This window comes from Antechinus flavipes, chromosome 4 (genome assembly GCF_016432865.1).
Source record: "Antechinus flavipes isolate AdamAnt ecotype Samford, QLD, Australia chromosome 4, AdamAnt_v2, whole genome shotgun sequence".
Lineage (NCBI taxonomy): Eukaryota > Metazoa > Chordata > Mammalia > Dasyuromorphia > Dasyuridae > Antechinus > Antechinus flavipes.
The window spans coordinates 174613518-174626896 of NC_067401.1; the positions used below are offsets into that span (position 1 = coordinate 174613518).

At 34.0% G+C, this 13379-nt stretch overlaps 1 protein-coding gene across 1 annotated transcript in view; it reads right to left on the minus strand.

Annotated features, from left to right (window-relative positions):
* LOC127560730 (myosin-1) overlaps positions 1 to 13379 on the minus strand; it is a 39521-nt gene that overhangs the window by 25111 nt on the left and 1031 nt on the right. The window contains exons 2-13 of the mRNA XM_051995554.1: positions 12024 to 12261; positions 11797 to 11940; positions 11532 to 11688; positions 8962 to 8989; positions 8202 to 8310; positions 8030 to 8122; positions 7828 to 7891; positions 7540 to 7638; positions 7348 to 7451; positions 7136 to 7274; positions 2622 to 2740; positions 1908 to 2057 (exon numbers count right to left, since the gene is read on the minus strand). Coding sequence (XP_051851514.1) covers positions 1908 to 2057; positions 2622 to 2740; positions 7136 to 7274; positions 7348 to 7451; positions 7540 to 7638; positions 7828 to 7891; positions 8030 to 8122; positions 8202 to 8310; positions 8962 to 8989; positions 11532 to 11688; positions 11797 to 11940; positions 12024 to 12227 — 1410 coding nt within the window. The 5' untranslated portion in view covers positions 12228 to 12261. The remainder of the gene's footprint in view (positions 1 to 1907; positions 2058 to 2621; positions 2741 to 7135; positions 7275 to 7347; positions 7452 to 7539; positions 7639 to 7827; positions 7892 to 8029; positions 8123 to 8201; positions 8311 to 8961; positions 8990 to 11531; positions 11689 to 11796; positions 11941 to 12023; positions 12262 to 13379) is intronic.

Consider the following 13379-nt stretch of genomic DNA (forward strand, 5'->3'; position numbering starts at 1 on the left):
ATGACAATGGGTTCTTTTCTTTTCCTATTTTGTATTTAAGTTTGAAATAAATTTAATTTTAAAAAATAAAACAAAAAAAATTTAAAAGAAATGCAAGGGTGTTTATCTTTATGCTCAATATCTATAGACTACTGTGCTTCTTGAGTTCTTGTACCTGTTTTTAATATATTTTTTTCCCTATCAGGCTCTTATCTGTCATCTCTTGTTTCTGTCAATATGCTTGATTTTAATAGACCTATCCTTCTAATTCACTATGTGTTTGGAAACAGATAACTAAAGTTATTATTATTGTTTTTTTAAGTAAAAGTAAAATGTGAATAAGAGCATGAGAGATTCTTCTATGTATGAACTTTAGGATATGGAATATGAGACATTCCTCCTTTGTTATCTTCTAGATAATTTTGTCAATATTTTTAATCTCTGGACTGGCAAAACTTACATGAACTGATGTTAAGTGAAATGAGCAGAACCAGGAAATCATTATATACATACATACATATATATATATATATATATTGAGGTATATACTGTTTGAGGATTTATTCTGATGGAAGTGGATCTCTTTGATAAAGAGAGCTAATTCAGTTTCAATTGATCAAGGATGGACAGAAGCAGCTACACCCAAAGAAAAAACACTGGGAAATGAATATAAACTGCTTGCATTTTTGTTTTTCTTTGCGGGTTATTTATACCTTCTGAATCCAATTCTCCCTGTGCAACAAGAGAACTGTTTGGTTCTGCACACATATATTGTAGCTAGGATATACTGTAACCTATTTAACATGTAAAGGACTGCTTGCCATCTGGGGGAAGGAGTGGAGGAAGGGAGGGTAAAAATCAGAACAGAAGTGAGTACAAGGGATAATGCTGTAAAAAATTATCGTCATGGGTTCTGTCAATAAAAAGTTATATAAAATAAAATAAAATAAACTTGCTATTGTTATCTGAAAAAAATTAAAAAAAAATTTTCAATCTCTGGAAACCTCAGTTCCTTAAATCTGTAAAATAAAATAAAAGTTTGGTCTAGGTCCTTTCTAGCTCCCAATCCTATGTTCTGTTTTCTAGATAACTAAAGTTTTCTGATAAGTACCTTCCTCATAAATGAGGCAAATGTTACTGTAATATCTAATATGAAATAGCTTTAATTTTTTAGTCAACATCCCTACAGTGAAACATGATGGCATAACTTTATTATAGTGGCTGAACTGCACCCTAGCAGGGGCAAATAGTCAAAAGAATAGATTGTTATTTTTTTGTCACACTCAAATATAATTTTATAAATAATTCACTATTGTATTTCTCTCTAGATGATACAAAATCAGCAATGCTCACACTATTACATTCCTCTGATGATGGATTAATTACTCACTTTCCACCACTGCTTATTTACACTTCCATTAGCATTGTTCACACAATTCAGAGAACTTTCCCCTTACCTTCTCAATCACTATCAGTGAAGTGTTCCTCAGTAAGGTGATAACTGGCTCAGTCACATGATAGCTATCTCAGTTATGCCATCTGCTTCCCTGTATTATACTTTCAACTCTTGAAATCTTTGAACCAACTAACCACTTCTCTTAAAAAAAAAATCACAAGTACTATTGAAATTGTTCTTCTGAAATCATTCTAGATTACTTATATTTCTTATGCCAAAGTACTTGGATGGTTGTGATATGTCACTAAGATAGATGGCTTCTCAGATTTCATATGTTTCAGTCAATTATTGCTCAACTTTCCTCTACTCGACAAGATTTGGAATTAGATTTGCTACTAAAACATATGGCTAATATCTGTGTCATACAGTGGGATTTTTCATCCTCTTTCAACCCTAATTTAGTTTAGGGTACCATCATTTCATGGAGAACAATCTCTAGAACCTACAAACTTCTAAATTTTTACAAACTCACATCAAAGATCTCAAAGCCAGCAATATCTAAGACTCCAATGAAATACTGTCTGGGTTGCTTGGTGTCCAACTGCTGGTTGATACGAGTGACCATCCACAGGAACATCTTCTCATATACAGCTTTAGCCAGGGCACCCACAGAATTGACCACCTGAAGTACAGATAAGTCAGTCAATATAGAATTCCTGTCTTTATTAGAGAATTGTAAGGGATATTTATTTTATATATATATATCAATGTTGTTGTTTGTCCTTCATTTTCAAAGACAACCGTGGCATCAGGGAGGTGATGCTATGACATGCAAGTGAATTGGGTGCATGCACATGTAATCACCACTAACAGTTTGTCAGTTCTCACTTTCATCTTTTACAGCACTTAGTAAAATGCTTGATATATTTTCAATTGTTCAGTCATTTTTCAGTTCAGTGACCCCCATTTGAAGTTTTCTTGGTGAAGATACTAGACTGACAAAGACATTTGATCACTTCTCTAGATTGATAAATATATTTGACCACTTTTCCAAACTGATATGTATTTGAGTACTTCTCCAGATCATTCTGTAGATAAGGAAACTGAGACAAATAGGATTAAGTAATTTGCCCAGGGTCATACAACTATTAAAATATTCAAGACCAGAATCTAATATCTAATAGGGGACTAATAAGTATTTGTTGATTGTTTGATAGCTAAGTCTCTAGCTAAGAAACTAATTTACCTGCTGCACAGTCTGGCCTTTGGTGACATATTCATTGCCAACCTTCACTCTAGGGTAACACAGAGCTTTGAGGAGATCAGCAGAATTTAGACTTTGTAGGTAGGCAGCCTTGTCAGCAACTGTGGAGGAACAACGATACTAATGATAAATATTACAGGCCAAAGAAACCCATTTATTAAAACAAAATTTTTAAACCTCTAAAGCCTCATTGCATATTATATTTTTATATTACATATATTGTATATGTTACATGTATTGTAAATTGCATATCTTCTATCTGAAAATAGAATAACTGTATTCAGAAAATTTCAAGAATTTGATCAAATAATGAAAATGTTAGAGTTTTTTTTAGCAAGCCTTTTGCCATCTCTTATGAGTCCTTTCCTTATATATTCATGAATTTTGAAATTCCTTTATCTCATAGTAGTTTATCACCCTATCTTTCCCATCACCTTTTGATTCTTAACCCTATTATTTGTTCATACCATGACTTCTAATTCCTCCACCTCTTGTTTTTTTTCTCAGTCCATTACTCCTGCACTATTTATACTTTCTCCCCTTCCCCATCTTGACCAGTTGGTGAGCCAGTTCAGCTCTACACACTATCCTTTTCTTCTGAGTTTTTGCTTCTTTATTTTATCACCAGTCTCGCTTGCTAAGCCCAGACTTAGATATTCTCACCCTCTGCTACTTTTGCTCCTATTTACATTTTGCTGAACAAAGCTGGAGAAAATGCTCATTGCAACAAAGCAGTCTTTTTATACCTCTCAAATTGATTCACTAACTCATTCACCATAGTGGCTTTTCCAGACCATTTCATTGTTATTCAAACTTCACATTGCTCCCCTTTCAGATGTCCATCAATTGGGGAATTGCTGTACAAATTGTAGTGGATTTGAGATTTAGCAATTGCAATACATGGGCACATTTGTAGGTAACTGGGAAACAGACAGAGAGAATGGTAGTATTCTCAAGAGTAAGAGGAGTACTATTGTGCAATAAGAAATGGTGAGCAGAATGCTCTCAGAAGTATTTGTAAGATGATCAGTTGTGAATGACAAAACTATTCTCAGCACCACAATGATCCAAGACATCTCTAAGGGACTTATAATGAAAAATTGTTATCCATACCTAGAGAAAGAATTGAAGTAGTCTGAATACAAATAGAAGTATTTTTCTAAACTTTCTTTTTCTTGAGAGTTCTTTTCCCCTGTGTTTTCTTTCACAACATAACTATCATGGAAATGTATTTCATGACCACACATGTGTAACCTATATTGAATTGCTTGCTTTCTCAATGGGGGGGGGGGAGAAGAGATGGAGAAAGGAAGAATATTTGGAATTCAAAGTTTTAAAAATGAATGTTAAAAATTGTTTTTACATATAACTGAGGAAAAAAATTTTGAATGGATCTATAGCTCCCCTCCTCTAACTATCTCAGCTTAATATTTTATATCAAGGATCACTGAAAAAATTGAGGACATTTACTGAGTCTTTAATTCTCCCTCCCCTTAATCTCACACAACCCAAATGTTTTCTGCCACTTTCTTCCTTCTCCACTGTCTCACATGAAGATGTGGCCCTTCTTCTCAGCCTATGAAAACCCCTCTACATCCAGATTACCCCTAATGTCACTAATCTTCAATCTTTTCCTCTCTATTAACTACTTTCCCATTACTTATAACTGTGTCCATCTCTTCCAATTCTCAAAAAATTCTCACATGATCAATCAATCCTCACCAAATATCATTCTATATCTTTTGTGGCTAGCTGTCTTTAGAAAATCATTTATAAGTTGTGCCTTTACTTACTTTACTCTCACTTTCTTATTAGTTTTCTGTGTTCTTGCTTCTGAACTCATCATGTAACTGAAATCATTCTCTCTAAAATTACCAGTGATCTCTAAATTGACAAATATCATGCCTTTTTCTCAAATCTTATCCTTCTTGACTTTTCTATAGCCTTCAATAATCAGTCATATTTTAACCCTTGATATTCACTTCTCTCTAAATTTTCCTGAGTGGTCTAATTGACCACTCCTTCTTAGTCTTCTTTTATTTATCCAAGTTACTCTTGCTTGGAATAGATATTCCACAAGACTCTGTCCTGGATCCTCCTTTCGTTGCCCTCCATACTATTTTGCATGCTAATTTTATCAGCATCCTTCTTAACTATCATCTCCATGGACATGATATTTTAGATGTGTTTATCTAACTCTTATCTCTCTTCTTACCTCCAATCTTGCATTCCCATCTGCCTATTGGACATCTTGAACTGGATGTTCTGTAGACATTTTAAAATTCAACATGTGCAATATTGAACTCTTTATCTTTTCCTCAAAACCCTCCTTTCCTCCTAATTTTCCTCTTACTGTTGAGAACTCTACCATTCTCTCTGTCATCTAGGCTTAAATATCATCCTTGACTCCTCAATATCTCTCCTCCTTATAAAATTCATTGCTAAGTCTCATGGATTCTACCTTTGTAACATCTCTCATAGATGCTGCCTTTTCTTCTCTGACCCTGCTACTACCCTAATGTAAGTTCTTATTAATTCAAGCCTGAAATATTATAATAGTATTCTAGACATTCTTTCTTCTTCGAGTATCTCCCCACTTCAGTGCCTCTTTGCAGCTACTAAAGTGACAGATCTGATAAAGTCATTTCCCTATTCATTTAAATCCAGTAGCTCCTTCTTAATTTCAGAATCAAATATAAATCCCTCTATTTCCTTTTTAAAAAATTATTTATTCTGAGCTTAAGAAATAAAACAAGCATTTCCATAACATAGTAAAATAAAAAAAGATAATTTTACATGAAGCTGCAACTCTATTATGTAGACCTTGCTATTCTTTTTAAATATAAAATAAAATTATGAAACTTGCTTTTTTCTTCTTTTTTTTTCTTTTCATTCTCCTTCTCTCCGCTTCTCTAGAGCTGGCTGCCATAAGACATAAATACACACACACACACACACACACACACACACACACACACACATAAACACATACTTAAAATCATTCTATTATACTTCATACTTCTATTTATCAGTTCTTTCTTTGGATGCAGATAGTGCTTTCCTTCATATGTCCTTTTCAGTTAAGTTTGGTATTTATAGTAGTCGAAATGACTTATTCACTCAAAATCATTATTAAAACAATATTACTGCTACTATATAAATGTTCTCTTGGTTCTGTTAATTTTATTCTTCCTTATTTTATGCAACTCTATGCTTTTCTGAGATCATCAAGCTCATATGGGTTGGTAGTGATCAATAGCATTGTGATTACATCACAATCATACCATAATTTGTTTAATATTTATATTCATAAAATATTTCCCTTTAAAGTCCTTCATATCATGCTCTTCTTCTACCATCCCAGTGGCATTCTATCTCACTCTTCTTACTCTCTTACTCTCTATGATCCCATGACTCTGGCTTCCTTGTTTGTCATTGCACAAAACATACCATTTTCCAACTCCATACATTTTCACTTGTGTTCCTCCATGCCTGACATTCTCTCACTCCTAATCTCTTCTTTCTGGCTTTCCTGGTTTCCCAATGAAAATATTTCTGGAATTTGCTGGTCTCCCTTAATGCTAGTTCCTTTCCTTTAAATTTATTTCTAATTTATCATTTATATAATCTTTGTACATAATTGCTTTGCACATTGTCCCTTCCTCACCCCCTTCAGGGCAGGAACTGTTTTTACTTTAGTTTTTATCCCCAGTGCTTAGTAGAGTGCCTAACACATAGTGGGTGTTCAATAAATGTTTGTTGATTTTACTTTATGAATATCTACTAAATCAAATGAGACAATATAGTTTAAGAGTTCTGTAATCATGGAGGTACTATTTAAAGTTTTTTGTAATTATTGTTTTTGTTAATATTGGGAGATTGTTTCACATAGTAGTAAAGAACTGGTATCAAAGTTAAAAAGATATTAGTTCAAGTCTAGACAAAAAATAACAAAGTTATTATTATCAGAACTATGTGAGATGAGAGATCACTTCTACCAATGTAGTTATAGATACCTGAAACACTGAAATATTGAAGGTCTTTTGATATACCACAAGAAGGCCTGCAAGGCTTTCAAAAGAGCCTTTCAAAAACTCCTGACCAATTTTGTAATTGATTCAAATATACTCATACACATTGCTTTATATGGGAATCACATGATTTTAGAGTTAGAAATAAATCTTAAAGAACATTTAGCCAGGTGTCAAAATGGGTAGAGCATTGATTCTGAAATCAGGAGGATCTGAGTTCAAATGTGACCTCAGATACTTAAAACTTCCTGATTGTGTGACCCTGGACAAGTCATTTAGCCCCAATTGCCTCAGCAAAAAAAAAAACAAAAAAAATACACACACACACACACACACACACACACACATATATATATATATATATATATGTATATGTACGTGTGTGTGTGTGTGTGCGGTTTAAGATAAGTTTCTTTTCCATTTATATTTCCAGTCTCTTAAAGTAGATGAGGATTTAGTTAATACCTTCAGTTCCATCTGGCTCAGCTTGTTCCTCTCGCTGCTTTTGCTTGAATTTCATGTTTCCATAATGCATAACAGCCCCCGTAAGCTTGTAAATGGATACTTTTTCATCAGCACTAAAGCCCAGGATATCAACAGCACTCTGCAAGACATTTAGTTCTGTGAAGATCATATACAAGAAAATTGGTTAATTTTGCTCTGTATCATTTACTTACATCAGTAGCAATTAGCTCTTCCTGGTCATCAATGCTGGGAACAGTGATCTCTCCTTGACTGACAAAGGCATAGTCATATGGGTTGGTGGTGATCAGTAGCATCTCTATAGTAAAGAAAGAATATATGTCTCAAACATTGGAAAACATTAAAATGTTGTTTAGAAGATATTATCTTTCTTTCTTGTTAATTACCAATCAGTTCTGGTTTCTTGTTCGACATGATCTGATAAAATATGTGGTAGCTTCTTTCAGCCTTTAGCTGGAAAGTAACCCTAGACTTCTCTAGCAGATCTAAAAGAAATGTATATTTAACAGAATCAGAAATTAACGAAGTTCAGATTGCACAAATTTATAAATTTATAATTTAAAACAGTAGAATATGTCAGGGGATTCAAGCAATCAATTGTCATCTGCTGAAATTCATTTACCTCTTGAACTATTATTCAAATATACTTTAAATGGTTTATTCTAATCACTTACATGTTTCAATGTCAGCTGAAGCCAATTTCCCAGTAGTGCCAAAGTGGATCCTAATGAATTTACCCTTGAAATTAAAAAAAAAAAAAGTGTAGCTATGAAAAATGGAAAGCAAGCAAATATATTTATCAGATTGTTGATTATGCTACTGAAATACATATTAGAGACATATCTCTAGTAATTCTGAAGGAACCAAAAAACTTACAAATCGAGAGGAGTTATCATTCCTCACAGTCTTGGCATTGCCAAAAGCCTCCAGCAGTGGATTGGCACTAATGATTTGATCTTCTAGTGTCCCCTACAGAGGAACAAAGGCTTTGTACATACATCTGAGAGCACTGCAAAAAGTTTCATTCTAACTCTGGTAATGGACTCACCTGCATCTTTCCAGGCTCTTCCTTCTTCTTCTCCCCAGTCACTGCAATTGTTGCAAAGTACTGGATGACACGTTTGGTGTTGACAGTCTTTCCAGCACCGGATTCTCCACTGCCAAACAATAATCATAAGTTTAAGATCTTCAAGAACTTCAGTCAGAGAAACAATAGAGTTACCCTAAACTAGAACCAATATTTTATTCATCTTCATATTGGAAAAAATGAAAACTTGAATTCCAGTTGATGATGCTACTTTGTCCTAGCCTTTCTTCTTGGGTACCTGACATCATTACAGCTTCATGCTTATTAGAAATAGAAAAAAATATGGAACTAGTCGTGGCTTTGGTCAAGAAGGGAAAGAGGGATGTACATGACAAACATTGCTTACCCCCATTATGGTTCTTACCAAAGTAATTTTGCTCTTTCTCTTCTCAATGTACCATAAAATTTATCTGTGCCATTCATAATATAACAATAGCTAGCATTTATGTAGCTAATAAAGGTTTGCAAAGTTCTTCACAAATGGTAACTTATTTTATCCTTCTCTTCTCTCTGTCTTCCTGTCTCTCTCTCCCTCTCCTCTGACCATAATTTTACATTCAAATGAAATCTAAAACATATAAAGATGAAAATTGATATGTAGATGATTCTGATTCTGCCCCTGTTTTGCTAAATGATTGGAGAAAATTTCTATTTCTGCTATGTCTCATTTTCACAATTGCTAAAATGCCTTATTCATTGATGTTAACATAAAAATACTTACGTGATTAAAATAGACTGATTCTCCCTATCTGAAAGATAAAAGAAAATGAGAGCTATTGAGTAACTGCATAATCCGCATGTACTAACAGCCTGGCAAACAAACATTTTGACTACCAATAGAATGGTGGATTGGATCTCAGGATCCCATTTGAACAGCTAAACTTGGGAACATTCACTCCTTTGATTTATTCTCTTAGGCTATTGTAGTAGTCTGTGAATAATTATTTATTAAATACTGGCTATATGCCAGACACTGTACTAAGTGTTGGACTACAAAGAAAGGCAAAAACACACTCCCTGCCTCCGGAAGCTTTGTATTTCAATGGGGGAGACAAAATGTAAACAGCTAGGTAGATAGAAGATCTAAACAGTCTACATAAAAGGCACTCTAAGAAATGAAGTCATTAACAGCTGGTGTGGAGGAACATGATGGGGAAGAAGAAATCAATGAGTAGGTGAAGTTTGAGTTGAATCTTATAGAAAGATAAGGGGACTAAAGAGTAAAGGTTAGGAGACAGAGCATTCTAAGCAAGGAGAAAAGCAGGAGAAAAAATAAGTGTGTGTTTGAGGAATAGCACATGGTCTAGAGCTGATGGAACAGTGTATGAAAAATAACAAGGTGGGAAAGGGTAAGGCCATAAAAAGCCAAACAAAGAAGTTTGTATTTAGATCTAGGTATGATAGGAAATCACAGGAGTTCCTTCATCAGAATGCTCTTTCTAAACTTAATTTCATTTCTTGTCCTAATTCTATTTCTATCAGAAGTAGTGTTCTAATTAGACTTCTTGTTCTTATTTTTGTTCCCTCCCCGTATAAAAGTAAAAATAATCTACGGTCACATATTTGATTACATCTATTCTATACTCAAAAACATAAAGTACCCAGTCATGTATTTAATTCCAGTGGAAGTCCAAAAGGGGCAGCTAGATAGCACAATGAATAGAGTACTAGACCTGGAGTCAAGAAGATCTGAGTTCAAATTCAACCTCAGACTCTACTAGGTATATGACTCTGGATAAGATTGTTAACCCTGTTTACCTCAGTTTTCTCAACTATAAAATGAGCTGGAGAAGGAAATGGCAAACCACTACAGTATTTTTGCTAAGAAAGCCCCAAATGGGATCACAAAGAGTTGAATATGACTGAAATGCCTAACAACCACAAATAATGAAAGGTAATTTAAAAATGTCATTATCGTCCTGATAATCAGAATTATCCAAAAGTGGAAGGTGTACCTCAAACTTTGTTAGGTTTACTTTTATTAAAGATCTTTAAAGCAGAGGTTGGATGACTATTTGATGGACATGTTACAGAGAAGATTATTTGGTTATATGGACTGAATTAGATGGTCACTGAGATCCCTTTCTAACTCAAACATTATTCTATAAGTCTATGAATGTATTTGAAGGTACTAATCTTGATCTCATCTATATGAATATTCCAGGCTTATGGAGAGAGCTTAAATTATCTTTTCTTTTTAATGGATTGAAGCCTACAATATAATTAATTTTAATTCTATCCTCTCACAAATCTACAGATATACAAAGAAAAACACTACATTTTAAAAACAAAATTCTTTACTACCTGAATGTGGATGTGTCAACTTTTATCTCAAAATCTCCTATTTGTGTTGAGAAAAGAAAAAATAGTTAACTCCTTAAGTACAAAAAAACTAGCTCATTTTAGTTTAATTATGTGTCACATACCAGATCACCAGAATTATTACCTAGTTGTCACTTGCAGGCTTAAATTATACATATAATTAACATAGAGAGTTAGGAGCACAGGAAGATCCTAGGAGTCAGAACTGGAAAAGTCCTTATAGATAATTTTGTTCAGCTTCTTTACTTTATTGGTGAAAAAAGGCTAGAGAGAAGTGATTCTCCCAAATTCACACAGAGAGAACTGTGTGATAAAGGGCAGAACTGCTATTTGAATCTAGGATTCTGGATTAAAAAGCCTGGGCTCTTTGTACTGCATGTCCCTGACTAATTAGATGACAAGATATTAAGTCATGTTTGAGCTAATCAGCTTAGTTGCTGGTGCTTAGCAAAATGTAGTGCTAATTAATGAGACTAAAATTGGGAATTTTATCTCCTTGTAGAACAATTAGCTTCCCAGAGGAAGCAGGAAGAAATTCCATTTCTTAGCCATATTCTATACTCTACACCTGATCAATCATCTCACAAATGTTTTAGGTCAAAAGCAAGACCAACTGGGAGATAATAGATGAGTCATACTACATATATCCACTACTGGAAAGTAATTCAAAACTTATGTGTCCTTTTCAAAGTAGGCTAATGATGTATCATTTTCATAATGTAATAAAACATTCTTGAAGAACTCTTAAAATTTCCAAAAATTGATAACTAATAAGTAGCTTAAGCTCTTAAGAGATTTGGCTTAAATAATAACATTTTGATTCTACTCTAATAGTGTAGGTTGTTTCTTATTCTGAATCCCATTATTTGTTTATTTTTGTAGAGGGCACAAAATTCTAGAGACACTATAAGATACCTACTAGTTGTAATTGATGACACAACCAGTTTTACAAAGAACTAAATCACTCACCAGTTAACATGAACTGATAAGCATTGTCAGAGATAGAGAAGATGTGGGGAGGGGCCTCCTGACGCTTTTTGCCCCTGTAGGCAGTTACCACCTCTGCATTATATACTGGCAGCCATTTGTAGGGATTGACAGTGACACAGAAGAGGCCTGAATAGGTCTGCATGAAAAAAAAGGAATTAGAAGTACATAACAACCAATGAAGTAACTAAGTAAAATGAAATTTTTCAAGGGGATAACTGAAAAGGAATCTTGATAATTTACTCACGTAGATCATCCAAGCTGCATAACGCTCTTTGAGGTTATACAGGACGGCTGGCTCGTGCAGATGAGTCATCATGGCCATATCCTCAATCTTGTCATATTTGGGAGGGTTCATGGGATACACCTGATCATCTTTAACAGTCACAGTCTATTAGGGAAAATAGAATAAGAAATATGAAATAAACGAAATAGATACAAAACAGGTGGGACAACTACAGAAAACTTGCTCACCGTTCCTCCTTCTGTCTTCACTGTCACCTTTCCAGTTTCCCGACTCTGAACAATAGCCTTTACAAATGATTCTTTAGGATCCACCACAAAGACAGATGACTTAGCATCAAAAGGCTTGTTCTGGGCTTCAATCCTTTCCTTTTCAGATTTCCGGAGGAAAGGAGCAGCCTCTCCAAAGATCGCCATTTCAGCATCCGAACTCATGGTTGCAGATTATGTGTGCCTCCACAGAAGAGGACTTTGAAAGAGGGAAAAATGATAGGACAAGGAAAATTCAGGATTTGAACTTGATTCCCTTACTAGTTTATCTCTAAGTATAATATTGTTCACATATAATTCCCTGGCTTTGTTTCAGGTGAAATGTTAATCCCAGGTGCCATTTGCTAGTGTGGTCAGAAATCAGTCATGCCTTTGGAATGAGACAGTGAATTCTGGCTCACCTACTGTGACATTTTTAAACTGCTTTCCCTGCTTCATTTGTCATAGCATCACTTCATAACTATGGTTGCATGAAGTGCCATGACATGAGAGCAGCTGCTTTTTCAGGAACTTATGTTGAAAATTAAAACCCCAAAATATTTCTCTCTAAGTTATCTTTCTTTGGCTTTTTCATATATGTTTGCATTCCCAAGTAGACTATATGCTCCTTGACGACAGGGACTATTCTTTCACTTCCTTTGTGCAGTCCATAATTCTCAGAGTAGTACTGAGTACCTGGTATATTCTCAATCTATACTTTGTGAATTGAAAATAGAGAGAATGAAAAAGTAGCAATTATTTTGTTCTCAATGAATGCTCTTTCATTAAGATAATCGTTTTGTTAAAGGCTACATTGTCTAAAGAAAGATTGTTATGTTTTTCCATTGTTTAGAAAACTTTTTACGTTTTCTTATGTTAATATAGCTTACTTTTATGAAACACATTATACTTTTTAAATATTTGTTTCTCAACAAGAGAAACAATATACATATTGTTTCCTGAGAAACAATAAGTTTAGAATATATGTACAAGTATATATACATATAGAAATATATATTTGTTAAGCATTTTTATTATATATATTGGACATGGTTCCATCTAATTCTAAATCTATGATCTTAAGATCTAAGGTAGAATGTAATGTGAGTAAGAGAAACATTCAAATGAAGCTTTCTAGGAAAATTTGAGAAGGGAAGGAAAGAAACCAGGGTTCAGAAAGTTAATTGTTGTTATTTAATGTGTCATTATCCCTATGTTACAGATGTGGAATGAGTTCAGAGAAGCTTAAATGATTTGACCATGGTGACCAACCAGTAAATATAAGAACACAGGTTTGTACCTCAAGCTTTGACTCCAAAAACAGTATTCTTTCTGTTG